The sequence below is a fragment of the Hemibagrus wyckioides genome, linkage group LG01, assembly GCF_019097595.1.
Source record: "Hemibagrus wyckioides isolate EC202008001 linkage group LG01, SWU_Hwy_1.0, whole genome shotgun sequence".
Taxonomy (NCBI): Eukaryota; Metazoa; Chordata; class Actinopteri; order Siluriformes; family Bagridae; genus Hemibagrus; species Hemibagrus wyckioides.
In genome coordinates, this window is record NC_080710.1 from 8,475,235 (window position 1) to 8,490,721 (window position 15,487).

General features: G+C 39.9%; 1 protein-coding gene across 3 annotated transcripts; it reads right to left on the reverse strand.

The window, feature by feature from the left end:
* Positions 1–503: 503 nt before the first annotated feature.
* Positions 504–15,302, reverse strand: fam189b (family with sequence similarity 189 member B). Of its 3 annotated transcripts, XM_058400731.1 has the most exons (15): positions 14,916–15,302; positions 14,042–14,795; positions 12,156–12,212; positions 11,963–12,070; positions 11,761–11,877; positions 10,715–10,822; positions 10,410–10,570; positions 10,018–10,117; positions 9,852–9,912; positions 9,486–9,732; positions 7,549–7,880; positions 6,683–6,751; positions 5,671–5,840; positions 4,524–4,658; positions 504–3,067 (listed from the first exon to the last, which is right to left on the reverse strand). In XM_058400731.1, exons 2-15 carry the CDS (start codon positions 14,273–14,275, stop codon positions 2,810–2,812), a joined length of 2,157 nt encoding a protein of 718 aa, XP_058256714.1. In that variant the 5' UTR covers positions 14,276–14,795; positions 14,916–15,302; the 3' UTR covers positions 504–2,809. The 3 variants fall into 3 exon arrangements, with proteins under 3 accessions (XP_058256714.1, XP_058256705.1, XP_058256724.1); XM_058400722.1 differs by having other exon boundaries at positions 14,042–15,302; XM_058400741.1 differs by lacking the exon at positions 14,042–14,795 and having other exon boundaries at positions 14,916–15,301.
* Positions 15,303–15,487: the final 185 nt, after the last annotated feature.

Sequence of the window (15,487 nt, forward strand, 5' to 3'; positions counted from 1 at the left end):
ATGGAGTGTAGAAAAGGCCCAAACTTTTCAAATTAAGGAGTTAGATGGATGAAAACAAATCCAAATCCATTGATCACAAATCTCATCCCTACCACCAGGTCCTACAATCCCAGGTCCACCAAGCTGCCACTGCTGGACCCTTAAGCAAAAGCCTTAACCCTCAGTTGTATAAACAGCCAGAAATGTAAATGGATTGTAGACACTGAGCTTTGGAACTGAAGTTTGTGGTGTTGATGTGATGTTCCATGTGAGCACATAGAAATTTGTCCTCAGTGCTGACTACAATAAACCTCATCTCTGCACTCACCCAGTCTGAAGTATTTGTATTTGAAGTACCGAGTTAGTTTAAGTCTGCTCATTAGACTGAGCTAGTCAGGTCGATGTGGTGATTTCAGTCTGATAGATTAGCTTCAGGAGAATCTCACTGAATTGTATTATTATTATTATTTTTTATTATTTTTAACCACAAAACACTTTAAAACAACATTTAAAAAGCAAGACTTCACACAAGCACAGTTTGGTTGTCTATGCATTTATTCAGTACGTTTTTATACATAATTTGCATCAAAAGTTTATTACGCTTACTCACTTGAATCATTTAAGTTAACATATAACATCCCAGTTTAATATCCTCATAAGGTCAGTGTAAAGGCTATATTATAAGAGCCATAAATTGAAATTCTCCCATTACGTTACATCAAAGTGCAAAGCAGGAGGTAGAATTTTATAAGCTCTTTTTCAAGTTGTTTTCAGTGCGAATGAAATTCCAGAATAAATTTTCTTTACAACAATGAACAAGGTGTTCACTGCAAACAGTCCTTGAACTAGTTCTCCAAATATATCCCTAAATTAGAAGACCCTGCACTGGCATTTAGCATTTTCCTTAAAATAATATTATGCTTGGGGTATGCTAAACATAAAAATGGGTTAAATTCCAATACTGCTTTAATTACGCCCTTAGTGACCTTCCTCTACCATGTCCATTCAGAACAAACCTCCTCCCTATCTTATGGGACATACTGTATATTACTTGGCTTGGTGAAATTTGTCAGACCCCTTGGAGGTCTGAAGGATGGAGTCAACATCCAAGTCCTGATACTGACTTCAGTAACAGAATTTCCCAGAAGGTTTTGCGATCTAAATGCTAATTGTGATTAGAACAAAGGAAAAATGTCAATTACTATGCGATGAAGATAACTTTTTAAAACATTTTAAAAAATGTATCCAATTTTAGTTTAATATAGAACCAACTATCTAAGTTCAATTTGATTATTATGCTAGGTACTTCATCAGCAAACTAGCATAGTGGCAAGCTTATATGACCATATATGGCCACTTACATATATGGAAAATTCCTGTACACAGTTCCAAGAAAATTCCTTCGGCTTCATTGTGCTTACAAGTGGACACTTATGTAAAGTAACTTGCGTAAAAACAAGTCAAGAGGAAGTCGGAAAAAACGTGATGAAAACAGTATTGGGATAGAAGAATCCTACTAATCGAAATGAGTTCTTGAAACTCATCATAAGCCCAATTTCAACATTTTATTTTAAAATAAGTGCCCTTTATTTCTTATTCTAGTTTACTTTGTAGCTACGCAGTGCATCGAGAGTTTATTCACTTATTGCCAGAGCTTCATCATGTATTAACCTCAGCAGCATTCCTCAATCATGCTGACACATAGTTCACATTTTTTTTGTGTCAACAAAAAACAAGGAAAAATCTCACATGCAAAAGAAAAAACGGAAAAAAGAGCAAATGCTGCACAGTATCAGGAGTCCAATTCAAACAAAAAAAGAGAAAAAGATGCAAATAACCAATATTTCTATTACACTGTGTTACTAAGTTAAAATAAAAAAAGCATGCACTTAAAAAAAGCCAGTGCATGTTATGTGACTTTTGCTCATAAAGGGAATGATATATAGATTGGGATTGATGAGGGTTTGTGTGTGTGTGTGTGTGTGTGTGTGTGTGTGTGTGTGGTTTTCTTTATGCAGCACTGTTTGGTATTTTCTAAGGACTGACTGACAGTAGTAAATGTCAACGCTCTACATTATGACATTGTCTAGATCAATGGTCAAAAAGAGATGAACTAAATACCAAAGCAAAAAAAAAAATGTCTCATATAAGTAAGACATTGCTTCATATAGTGTGATGGCCCTTTGAGATTCACAATCTTTCAGCTAGATCCATAAAAGTCCAGAACAGGGTATAAAACCCATAGAAAGAGTTCAGTGCTTTTACCAAAACCGAGAAGAGATATGCATACTGTATAAACAGTGCAGATTTTTTTCTGATGGAAGCTTTGTGTGTAGTGACTGGAAGCACTGCGGGAGATATGTCACTTCCTCATACTCTCCTTTGACAGTTCTACAGAGTCACAGTGAGCGAGAATGGTGAGTTTGACAAGATGGACAGACAGAGAGGAAGAGGAGGAGGCTGAGAAAGGCAGAACACCACCGTGTTGTTGAGGCACTGGCAGCCATGGGTCTGGAGTCCGAATTCTATAAAGGGATCTGTCAGCTTTTCAGAGGGGTTTCTCAAAAGATTTCTTCCATGTTTTCTCAGGGTAGTTAATTAATATTTGTGAGAGGATATGACAGATTTCTAAGTTTCTGAAAAGGTTTTACAGAAAAAGTCAAGAATGTCCACCTGTGTAATCCCAAATGATACATTTTCCTCTATTCTTTTTCTGTTAGTCAGCAGTCAAAGTCAGAGATTTTTTTCTCAATTACCACTTCGATTACCTCTGATCTCCTTCAGCCAACAACCTCTCCTCCCCTTTGCTTTAAACAAGCCACGCTTTCACTCAGAGGGTGGAGTCGAACTGCAGAGCTCCGGATGATGTATGCGAGTGTGGGTGGAGCCGGTGCAATGACACGACTGACATAGAGCTCAGATCGCCGCAGCTGCGCAGGTGGATGCCCTCTGTCCTCGCAGGGTCAGGATCACTGTGACGGATGATGGGGTATCCCTCGCTGTGAGAATGGTGGTGCCCACGGCGATGGTGGTGGGAACGGTGCTGGTATTGCTGCCCCCTGCTGGCACCCCAAGATGCACGCAAGACCTACACACGTTTTAGCAAAGTCATTTGATTTGGCACAAACATCAACGTGTTTCGAGTCAAATGACAAAATGAAAAGTAATGAACAGAAAAACAGGACAGTTGCAATTACAGAAAGATGTACACAAGCAAGGACACAGAAACGCTAACGCTATGTGCCATTTGATTGGATATAAAGGAAAACGTGACAGAAGACCAAACACTAGTATTTAAATGAAGAGATCACAGTGGAATTTATCAAGACAATGTATTCAGACAGAGTGAACATTTTGTGCTGTTGTAATAAAAAATTTCATGGGTCACAACAATCTGTACTACTGGTGCACTATACAACCAAAAGTTTGGAGATACCTGACCATGACATCCTTAATGTGCTTGTTGAACATCCTATTTCAAAGTTTTGGAAATGTGGTTATGGGAATTTCTTCTTATTCATCTACAAGAGCATTAGTTGCATTAGTGACAGTTTGGTGAAGGCCCACATATGGGTTTGATGGTCAGGTTTTCATAAATATTTGTGTAGATTATTGTATTGTTGGTTACTGTTGATTGAAACAGGTTATTGATATACTTTATATCTTTCTGTCCTGAGGCTGAGAGGTTAATTTAACCAAGACTAGGTGTTGATGGCCAGAGTTATGGCATCAATAGGGTACCAAAGTTTTTACTTTCTTTCAAAAACATATGGTAAAAAGTCTTCAAACTAGGAAATTGTATACCTTGTGCATCAATTTACATATCTGACTTACTGTTGCCTTGATTATTATTATTATTATTATTATTATTATTATTATTATTATTATTATTATTATATTATTAAATATATCATATTAAATTATTTCATATTATTAGATATATAATATAAAATTATTAAATACAATTAATATATATTATTTAATATATTATTATTATTTTTTTTTTTTTATTATTATTATTATAGCATGCAGCATGCTAGTTATTTGGTTACACACTGCTACAATATTGTTTTGGCTCACTGTTGCTCTTAATATTCTTCTCACTTTTCATATCATAGACAAGGAATATTTATCCAGTTGCTGATTACAGTCAGCCATGTGCTACTGGCTAACCTGAGCTGAATCTGATTATCAGATAGCAAGGGTGTGGAGATTGAATAAATCATCACCAGGAGAAACAGCTGCCTTGAAACCCTGATGAGATTAAATCACACATTATAATCTAAGATGGCTGAAATGTATGCAAGGTTGAAGAAAATCTACCATCAGCCACACTCCAGCCCGTTTTACACCTGGCTGAAACAAGCTAGATGGTAAATAAACAGACAGAATAAACAGCTTTCTAACAAACTGCCACCTTATTATTTCAAGATAACACACCTACATAAACCAGCCTTCTACATTTATCACTATACTGCTGCATATAATGTAGCTAGCTTACCATTATTACATTACACTGTCCATTGACTATCTAATGTTCCCACCTGATCGAACGGGAGACTTCCATCCCCTCCAACCCTCCTTTTGGGTCTCTGACCACAGTTCCCAGTATGCTCCGAGGCAGGTGCTAGATTTCGTTTGGACCTCTGAAGCAAGCGCTGCACTAGCACTCTTGTCACCTGCAGTGGAAGAAGATGCATTTTGGTAATCGGAGACGTGTTCCTGTGCTTTACTGCTGACTCAGCGGAATTATCAGCAGACAGTCACAGGGAAAGATTTTAGGTTCAAATATCTCTTTTATGCAGGAGCCAAAAATTATTTTAAGTAATATTATGACCCGATTGTACTGTTATAATAAGAAACGAAAGCAGAAAGCAGCAGTTGGGCTGATGGAACGGTGGAAAAAACAGGGAGGCAGACGGTAAGAAAAAGGACTGTAAGTTAAATATAATTTTTGAGAATTTCAACTCCCCTTAGATACAATGCTTGATTATTTCCTGAGCAAAACAGACGTGACTATAGTAAAAGACAAAAGTAGAATAAATTGTCTGCAGTAGTGACCATAACAAAAAAACAATAAAAGTGGCAATTTAAACAAAACAATCAGTGACAATAATAAAGTAAAGTGACCAGCATGTGATGTTCACGTGCATGTGCGAGTTTTTAATACAGTTTTCAACTTGCTGTTGAGCTTAAAATTTAAATACAAATCCCTGGACTATGGAAAAGTGAATTCCATGACTAGCAGTGTGCAAAAGCTTGTGCCACAGGCTGCACATCACATCCCATTGACCTACAAGAAGGACAGACATGAGCTTGCATGCCCCAGAATCATCTATTTCCTCCACCAGACCTTCAACATTGAGGTCATTTAAAGAATTGGTGTGTCTTTAAATAGTGTAATAGGATTCACAGATGTATTATTTTGCACATCTATTGCAGGGTTTGCTTGCAGTTTGATTTGTCGTTTATCGGCATTTAACAAAATAACCTAAAATCACTTCTGAATCCTGAACCGTCTTTAACTACGTACATGACGACTAGTCAAACACCTAGTATGAGTATCAAAAGAAAAGTGCATCACTGATCTAAAGAAGCATCAAGACGAGGAATTAAGTGTTGAACAGCCAAACAATATGAATATTATACATATCCAACACAGTGATGGTTTGAACATATTGAACAACTGACCTTCAGGTCTCCCAAAGATCGAGTGCAGCTTTTTTGGATGCGCAGAGAGCTAGCCAGAGGCTGTTTAGAGGGTAGCTGCTCTGTGGTAGCCTTCAGGCTTCCTTTCCTTGGCAGCATACCAGTAGACACCAGAGGAGATCGCTGCAGCAGCAGACACGCTGACGACCGGCCTGCAGTAAAAAAGGCAACACGGAAAATACAGAACTGTGTGTACACTGTATTTTATATGCTATTAATTAATCACATATTTTACTGCTCTATTGCTGCTTCCACACAGACATACAGAATAAGGTACAGTTTTGGATTAACCTAATAACATTTGCTTTATTTTAAGTTCTTAAAGCAGTATGCCTGGGATTTTACACTCCTGTACAGATACACTAAACGGGACACTTATGTGACCATTATGAGTAAACTAGAGACTGTTGCGTGTGAAAATCCCAGGAGATCAGCGGCTATACAAATATTCAAACCAGACAGTCTGGCACCACCAATCATGCCACAATCAAAATCACCAAAATCATATTTTTACCTCATTCTGATGGTGAACAATACCCAAAGCTGCTGCCTTGTATCTGTATGATTTCATGCTTTGCATTGCTGCCATGTATGCCATTGCAACTTACTCTATGAATGTGTGGGTGTTCCTAATAAAGTGTTCAGTAACTGTATGTTACAGTTGTCCTTATGTTCTGTTGCCATTTGGTAGTTTTAGGCATAGATCAGGATTTCACATTCAATAATTATGATCACATTAGAAATAATGGATGCAAGCAGAACATGGTCGAGTTAAAGCTTTCATGCAGCAACCTCCATTTAATGCAGACTATCCTGTAGTGTTAGGATATGCCATCAGCCTATGCAATATATAGCTCAATAAAAAAAAGCCTCTCACATAAGCTAAATCTATATGACATAACACTAGTATGGGAAGCAACTATTTCCTCTAAGCCTTTTCTACACATTGATTTACAGCTATTTTGTTGTAATATCTGTTATCATGAACTCTTACCTGTGTCTGATGAGGTACGAGAGCCACCCTCACCTATTCCTTTGCTGGCTACTGAGCAAGGAAAATCACCTGAAATTAGAAAATAAAAATGTTGCAACATGCTATAAATGAAACATTCACTCTAAAACATTTGTATATTGCAGTTTTTGTGTTTGCTGTAGGTTGGTATCACTATAAAAACTAATAAAATGCCTGCTACAATGATCTGGTTCATCAAGTCTGACTACACTCATCACCTTCCTAGGGAAGCCTGTCATTTGGTGATGTGATAAAATTATGCAAAATTGTTAGACTTCCTGCTTAATCAGGTTTATTACCATAACATCATTCATTTTAAGTAATGCTCAATCAAGGGGTAAAATGATCCGTTCATTTGCCCATCCTTCCATTTGCTGAGCCTCCTGTCCTACACAGGGTTGTTGGGAACCTGGAGCCTATCCCATGGGACTTGGGGCACCAGGCAGGGGACACTGGACAGGGTGCTATCCCATTGATTGCATAGACTGGGGGAGGAAACCAGAGAACCTGGAGGAAACCCCAGAAGCACAGGGGGAACATACAAATTGCACACACGCAGAGACAGGATGTAAGCCCTCAGCCCCGGAGGTGCGAGGAAAACGGGTTAACCACTAACTAAGCCACTGTGCATACAGTTTGGGGACAAATAGTCTAGCATGACTGGCACGTTTTCCTATCATAATAAACAGTTGACAAAGCATGCTGTTAATTGTGTGTTTAGCCCTGTTTTCTATTTTCTTACTTTAGTTTTATATACAACTAATATATATTGGTTTCCTATATTTTGCTCTTTGTTAAAGATTTAAACCTTTTCCCTGTTGTGGTACAATATAGTGGCACTCACACACCTGTATCGGTGGAGGAGCTCAGTCCCGGTTCACTGTGTGACCTCACCAAGGGAAGGAGGGCTTCACTGTCCCTACTGTCCCGGCCACATCGCCGATGGACACAAGGGACTGGGTGGAGCCCGGGAGCCAAGTTGCACTGGTGATCTCGAGTAACACCTAAGGAGGGCAAAGCTCGTGGATTGGTTGCATCAGAAGAAGATCCTCGTCGGGACGAAGTACACGGACACACCAGGATCTCTGGGACTGAGGAGCGTGGGGAGGCAGTACCACCTAGCATCTCTAAGTGAGAACAACTATAGGCAAGCAGGGCCTGGTGTCGCATTACAGGAGACCTAGAGATGGCATAAGAGCATTCAATTCCATTTGATCTGGAGAGTGCTTTTAACCACAGACATTGTCACAAAGCAGCTTCACAGAAATCCGGATGTGAATTTTGATTCCTAATGAGCAAGACAGAGGAAACAGCGGCAAGGAGAAATCTCACTGAGAAAAAAAAGACAAATGAAGGATTCAAAGACAGTGTACTTTTCTCACTAACATTTTCTAACTGTTGTTGATTAACAGTTATATTAATAGGAGTAGATTTCCAAAAGTGTTTTGCTCCCATTGTTTTAGTTATGTGTAATATGTTCATTAGTTTCTCACACCTTTGTTAGCTTCATTAGTCAGCAGGCATGGGTAAAATAATCTTAGCTGCATCATGATTTTATCTCAGAAGGTTCTGCATGAATTCACACGTCTTCAAAGTGTGACGCAGACATGTGCGTAGACAAATGCATGGAATGTTAGAAATGATGGGCATTATGGTGGTTACTAAAGGTAGCCATGCCTTATAGAGGTAAAGTTTCAGTTATACACACACCACGAGAAATACAATCATGCTGCCATTTTTTTTAAAATCATTCAGCCCTTCACCTTCACATATATAATGTTTCTCTTTTGCAGGTATCTAAACCAGTATTAAGTTACAACATTTTAAACTCTGGTTATTGAAAAAAGAGAAAAGATTAAAGTCCAGATTCACTCTGCACCAATCCATGGACTCTTTTTCCCAGCATGCAAATGTATGATGGCCGAAAAACATGAACACACACACTCGCTTCCTAGCTCATGGTCGCCAAGCTACTGACTGAACACACTTGTGCTCTATCAGCCACACACACACACAAACACACACACACCAAAAACACTTTCATTCACAGTTTCACTTCAAAGTATACACTCAGTACACACTGATGTTACCGGGCCATGCAGGTTGTTTATGATCTTCTGGTTTGTTAATTTCTGTGTCCTGTTTTCCAAGTTATTGCTTTGCCCATATTGCGTTTTTCGCTGATCACCTGCCGGTATTTTGATTCTGACTTTCATTGAAACTGCCTCACATGCATTTCCATCTGTCTTATTTCCTGAACACATTGAAATATGTCCCACAGTCCTACCTACCTCTACATTTATAACCTAATTTACTTATAAATAAACTATGAGTTTAATGGAAAAACTAGTTTTTGGTGAAAAAAACTTTATCCATTATCCATTATCCATATCAGCCTCATCACCTGAGGCAAAAATCACTCATTTTTAAACCCGAGCCTCCTCCGTCACCTGATCACCCTGCCTGCATTAAAATTGGATAGGGAATTATCACTGAATAATTCAGTCATGTCTGTTCTGGTGGATAATGTGCTTGTTATTAATATATTTCTTTATGGTAAATATTAAATGGTCTCCTTACCCAGCACAATCTATGCAGGCAAGGTTAGAAAGTAACCTAATAAAATCATTATATATGTATATATAAACAATATATATGTATATTTTCTTACAGTAGAGAAAATCAAGAGCTTTTTTTGGTTACTTCAGAATCTGGGCCATCCCACAAATACATAACTGTGATCAATAAAGGAATGAAAAAAATATTATCAGCAGTACATCCTTACCTAAATGTGGAGGTGTTGTAGGTGCTGGGAGAGGAGCAGGAGTTGGACCGCTCGCCTCTGAAGCAGCAGCGAGCCGTGGGTGTTTGTGGGATGCTGTAGTCAACACCTTCCCCTCCCTCACTGACGCCTCGTGCCCGCGTCCGCACTGCAAATGCCACCTCCAGCACACAGGAGTCCTCTGATGGAGAACTATCATCTGGAATATCTACAATCTCAGACATCAGCAGAGAGCCACTGTCACCTGACACTGAAGGAAAGACAGACAGAAAGAGAGAGAGAGAAAGAGTGAGTTAGAGAAAGAACGAGAGAGAGAGAGAGCGACAAATAGTGGCACTGCATAAACAAGGTGAACATAAAATTGAGTACCTTCACCACTGAAACCCACAGAGGTTCCTCTCTCAGCAGAAGCCTCGCCAGCGTGAGTGGGCTACAGACAGAGAAAGTCATAGGCTTAATCTCATGCATCTGCATAAAAAATCACACCATCATTTACTCAAAAGACCGAGCTAAATAGTCCCTTGTATGCGCTTACCAGGGTGGGGTCCCTTTGCCCGATCACTGCTTCATACGGAGGAGGACAGTCTGTAGGGTACAGAGGCACAGGACTCTCCATTGAGCCGTTATATGTGATACTGCAGACACACAGAAACACACAGAAGTTTGTGAAACAGGAAGCAGGTGTTAACTAACATGGTGTCGGACCAATTCAATTCAATTTTATTTGTATAAAGTGTTTAAACAATGCACATTGTCACAAAGCAGCTTTACAGAAATCCTGATATAACATTTAAGTTTCTATTTATCCTTAATGAAGAAGCCAAAACCACATGCTAATATTTAAAAAAATGTTAATTAGAAGTACTGAGAGGATATTATGGTGTGATAAGTGCAGTGTGTTTGTGTGTGTGTGTGTGTGTTTCTTACCTCTGAGCATCAGTCTCAGAGCTGCAGGTGTATTCGGGAGGGTAGTAAGGAGGCGGAGGGATGGGTGGGACAAACTCTTCAAAGTCCATCATATTAGTGAGAAAGGCATCCTGAGGAGTGGTGCATTCTGGGTTAACTGAACGTGTTCGGTGAGGTGCCAGCTACAGAGACACAGAGGAGGCGAGGTTGGTCTTGTAAAAGAGTTGTGTATGTGAAGAGCACAAAGACATTCCAGCATTCATCATAATATGCACTTATGTGTTGTTTGTAGCAAAATATTCGTGTAAATACTGCCTGATACTCACCAGATGAAGCAAGTCTAGAGAAAAAATATGGATGCTACAGGTGACTGTTGACAAAGTGCATATGATGGTAGAAAGTATGCTTAGTCCACAGGCACTAAACAGCAGGTCCTAAATACACACACACACACACACACACACACACACACACAGACATCCAAGAAAGAGCATGGACTCAATATACATAATAATCAGTAAATAGGTGTTGTCATAAGTAAAAGATTAGACCTGTCAAGATTAGTAAAGATTAAAATCTTTAAAATGCAGTAAATTTATTAAAAAAAGCTTAGTGTCAACTCATCAATAGGTGCAGGTGTTAAAGAATCAATCAACAAATCTTCATCTGTCAACAAATATTCAAATATTGTCAAATCCTCAGGTCATCATTCTCAACTTGATGTGCAAACGATCAGTTCCACTGATTCATTCTCAATATTCTGCAATCGTAGGGTGATAACTGCAGCAAAAACTAACAGATGCCCACTGAGGCAAGAATGATTTTAGCTATTCTTTGTGTGCCGATGGATGGAAAATACAGGAAAACAGCTCAAAAATATTATTATTAGTAGTAGTAGTATTATTATTATTATTATTGTAGTTGTTGTCATTAGTCTGATTCTTATATAACATATTGCAATGATTTGATAATATTGCTTATTTATGTTTCTCTCTCTATTTCAGTCTCATGCATAATTATAATTTTGAACAATTTATCATTCTAAATCTAAACCTGCCTGTGCAGCCCGTACATTTTTCAGTCATCTCCTCGTCAGGACCTACTGTATCCTGTTCTACACACAGAAAGTGAGCTTAAATGATCAAAATGTGATGTTGATTGTAACACCCTCTGGGCCTGCTAACTGGCCTTGTGTGATGTAATATAATCAGCCAATAAGCATTTCCTGAGTACATAATGGTAGATAATTACTGTGTGACTGGTAGAAATCTCCAGAGAAATACAGACTAACCCCACCCACTCCCTCGAACATGCTTTTCACACAAGTTGAATTGTATCAGTCTAACCATTGTACAAAGCTAAATGAAAATACCTTGAGCTGGTGCCGCACTGAATGGCAGTCGGCATGCAGGTAGAGCACTAGAGTCTCATCTTCTATCAAAGAGCATGTCTGTTTTGGGTCACAGCATACACACAGACCGTGCTCCACCTGTAATGTGCAAAAAGTGAGAGATGTGAGCATAAAGGAGAGGGAATAAGAGGAGAAAAAAGGAAAAAAAAGGAAGAGAGCTTACCCGGCAGGTGAGGTACGATTTGACCATCTGTGCATTCTGACAGGACAGCATGGAGCCAGCCAGGCTGAGAATCACACACACGGCAGACAGCAGCATGAACAGTGAAACCTGCACAAAACACATCTGTTACTTATTCCCTCTTAACAACATTCCAACAAGCCCACAGGTTTTCCTCATACAATGGCAAACATACCACTAATGTGAAGGGTCTCCTCCAAGATATCACTCCTACTATTCCAGAAGCCACGACCTGCAGTCAAATGTGGAAATAACTGTGACTTTATGTCATTGACAAGGTGTGTTTCAGAAGCACTGTATCAAGAGAAACTGGAAATGGTTTTACTTCCTCACTGTCAAATACAATGGCATAAAAAATATATCTGTATATTTGTCCCTAAATGATTTCCTCCATTTTTGTATATTTGTAACATTATACGGTTTCAGATCCTCATACAAGGAGATCACATGGAAACACAAAATTTAAAATGATCCTCTCATTTAATGAAACTGCTTTTGCACCCCTCAACAACTGGTTTTGCCAGAAACAACTGCAAACACATGTCTGATAACTGGAGAGCAGTCTTTCACATTACTTTGGGGGAATTTTATACAACTCTTCTTTGCATAATTGCTTCATTCAACCACACTGGAGGGCTTTCATGCATGAAGTGCAAAGCTTGCTCAGTGGAGTTCAGGTTTTGACTATTCCACTCTAAAATGCTCATTTTCTTTCTTCTAAGCTATTCAAAAGTGGGCATGTTTTGGATCATTGTCTTGCTACATAACCCAATTGCACTTCAGGTCATGATCTGATGACTGGATGTTCTCCTTCAGGATTTTCTGATAAAGAGCAGAATTGGTTCAAGCAACAAAACATCACCACACCATCACAATATATCTATATATTCCCACCATGTTTGACTGACTTTACATCCATTGTAACAAGTGTCATGTCTTCCATTAAGTTCCACTTTCAACTCATCAGTCCATAGAACATTATCTCAAAATACTTGAGGGCATCAAGGTCCTTTTTTTTGCCAAATGTGAAGCAGGTCAGTATGTTCCTCTTGCTTATCAGAAGAAAGTGTTCTCACCTTGCAGCTCTCTCATGTGTACCATTTTTGCCCAGTCTCTTTCTAATGGTGGAATCATAAACGCTGGTCTTATCTGGAGCGAGCAAGGTCTGCAGTTCTTTAGATGTTCCTTTGAGTTCTTTAGTAACCAGCCACCAGTGCACTCTTGGAGGAATTTTAAGTAGGCCACTTCTAGGAACACTGACCAGGTTTTCTCCATTTGGAGATAAAAATCTCTCACTGTGGATTGTGAAAGTCTCAGAGCCTTGGAAATATCCTTGTAAACCCTTTCTATGCTGATATATTTAAATTACTTTCTTTCCTTAATAACTATCAATTCAATTCGATTAAATGGATGCGTATGAGTATGTAAGGGGACAATTACTTTTTCACAAAGGGCCAGTTAGTGTTTGAATAACTTACCCTTCAATAAATGAAATGAGGCTTTTTTGTGATTGCTGTAGCCAAAAATGCTTGATTTTGCTGTAAGTTTTGTTAAAATTTTGTGTAAACTACTTCAACTGGCAAAACTGCAAGCGTCTGATTCCTCTTTTGAGGTATAGACACATTTGTAATGACTTTCTATGATAGCTGTAGTCATATTCGACACGTGAATCAGTGAGGACTTTGGTTGAATGTGCCTTGTGATAACGCCACACGATATTAGGTGGAGTTTCTGTTATGTCTTCTCTTATGTGGAGTTTCTGTGTGTGCATGTTCTCTCAGGATCTGTGGGATTCCTTAGGGTTGTTTGCTTGTGTGTGTGTGTGTGTGTGTGTGATGACCGAATAATAATAATAAGAAGAAGAAGAAGAAGAAGAAGAAGAAGAAGAAGGAGAAGAAGAAGAAGAAGAAGAAGAAGAAGAGTTTTTTTTTTCATTCAGATATTCTATATAGTATTATAAAACATGACTAATATCGGTTTAATTATTTATTATTATTGATATGTATTTTAACAAGCTTTGGCTAGAGAGAGAGAGAGAGAGAGAGAGAGAGAGAGACTTACGAAGAAACCAGCCCAGAAAGGACAGGACTGTCGCACCCGGGCAGAGGCGCTGAACGCCAGGCTCGTGAAGCTGAACGCGAGCACCATGGCGCCGAGCGCGAGGTGACACAGGCCCAGGTAGAGCAGCACGCGCGCGCTTGCCCTTGCCCTGCCGGAAGTGCCTCTGCGGCTCCCCGAAAAGGCGCGCGAGCCGGAAAGCGATGCCGCGCTGCTCGAGTCGGACGGTGACGGCATTTTATTTCACAAGACTTTCATAGAAAAATCGGCCAATGTCCAAAAAATGACTGGAAATTACTTTGGCGATATCTCGAGGCGGGTACACCACTGGGAAACTAAATCAGGATGCATCAAATGAGCTGTTCATAAACGCGTAACATTTGTTTGATAATATTTGGTAACGCATTTACCTCTTGCATATGCGATAACACATTCTACGCTCTCTCTCTCTCTATATATATATATTTATTTATTTATTTTTCCTCATCAGAGTTCTGTAAGTGTTTGCCCTAGCCCCATCACCACAAGCCTCGCGCTGTCTCTCCGCATCTCGCGCGCTTCCTGCATCCCTCTGCATCCGTGTGCCATTGCGGTAACGGAGGCTTCAGCAGGCCGCGGTGGAGGTGGAGCTGATCGGCCCTTTCGGATGATCCACTTTGGAGGAAGTGGGAATTGTTGACTTCTCTCCTCCCTGTCTGGAGAACATAAGCATCCGTCCTCCTACAAGACTCTCGCGCTCTTCCCGGTATCAAGCCGCCTCATTAAGTAAAACCAAAAAAAAAAAGATGTCACCGGGTCGGAAAATGAGTTCCAACTATATAGAGATTGTGACCAAAGCTCTTTACAATCTATTTGAGGTTTTAGAAGAATTACTCACGTTTAATGCTCGCTCGGACATCGGCTAAATCTCTTAAGATTTTTTCTTTTACCGTTTTGTTCTGTGAGTTTTGTATTTTCATTCCCGCAGTCACGCAGACTCCCGTGTCCCTGTCCGGATCCCGGACGTGGGCATCGGCTGCGCGCTACGTCATCGCCGCCATGCGGACTCATCCGTTTGCTCGCTCGTTTTATAATCACGTACCACTCTGTTCTTTCTCACATTAACATCGCCTCAGTCTGTCCAAACGTTACAATGGGCAAATAAACTTTCTTTGGCCAGTTTAATGAACGGCCCCAATCAAAAACCCCGGATGGGCGCGTCATAGCGCACGCGAGAACTCGTGCGATTTGCTCGATGCGGCACTCGCCTCACTTAGGTGCTGATTCTGCACGAGGGCGGTTGCTTAGCGACGCGCTTCTGGTCGACAGCCAATGGGGACATAGTAAATGCTGGGCATGCACATCCGTGATGCATTGCGCGATTTATACGAGCCAAGTGGCGTGATAGGCCAGCCAACTAAATGCAGCACCTACAGCATGCGCACATTGGTGCGTTTACTACTACTATCT

Bases quoted from the DNA above. Each gene is read 5' to 3' on its own strand.
- fam189b (XM_058400731.1), bottom strand. From the start codon at position 14,275: ATGCCGTCACCGTCCGACTCGAGCAGCGCGGCATCGCTTTCCGGCTCG. The intron at 10,571-10,714 runs GTGAGTATCAGG...GTGTCTCTGTAG, and splicing joins CTCTAGACTTGCTTCATCTG to CTGGCACCTCACCGAACACG. The intron at 6,752-7,548 runs GTGTGTGAGTGC...TTCTAATTTCAG, and splicing joins GAGCTCCTCCACCGATACAG to GTGATTTTCCTTGCTCAGTA.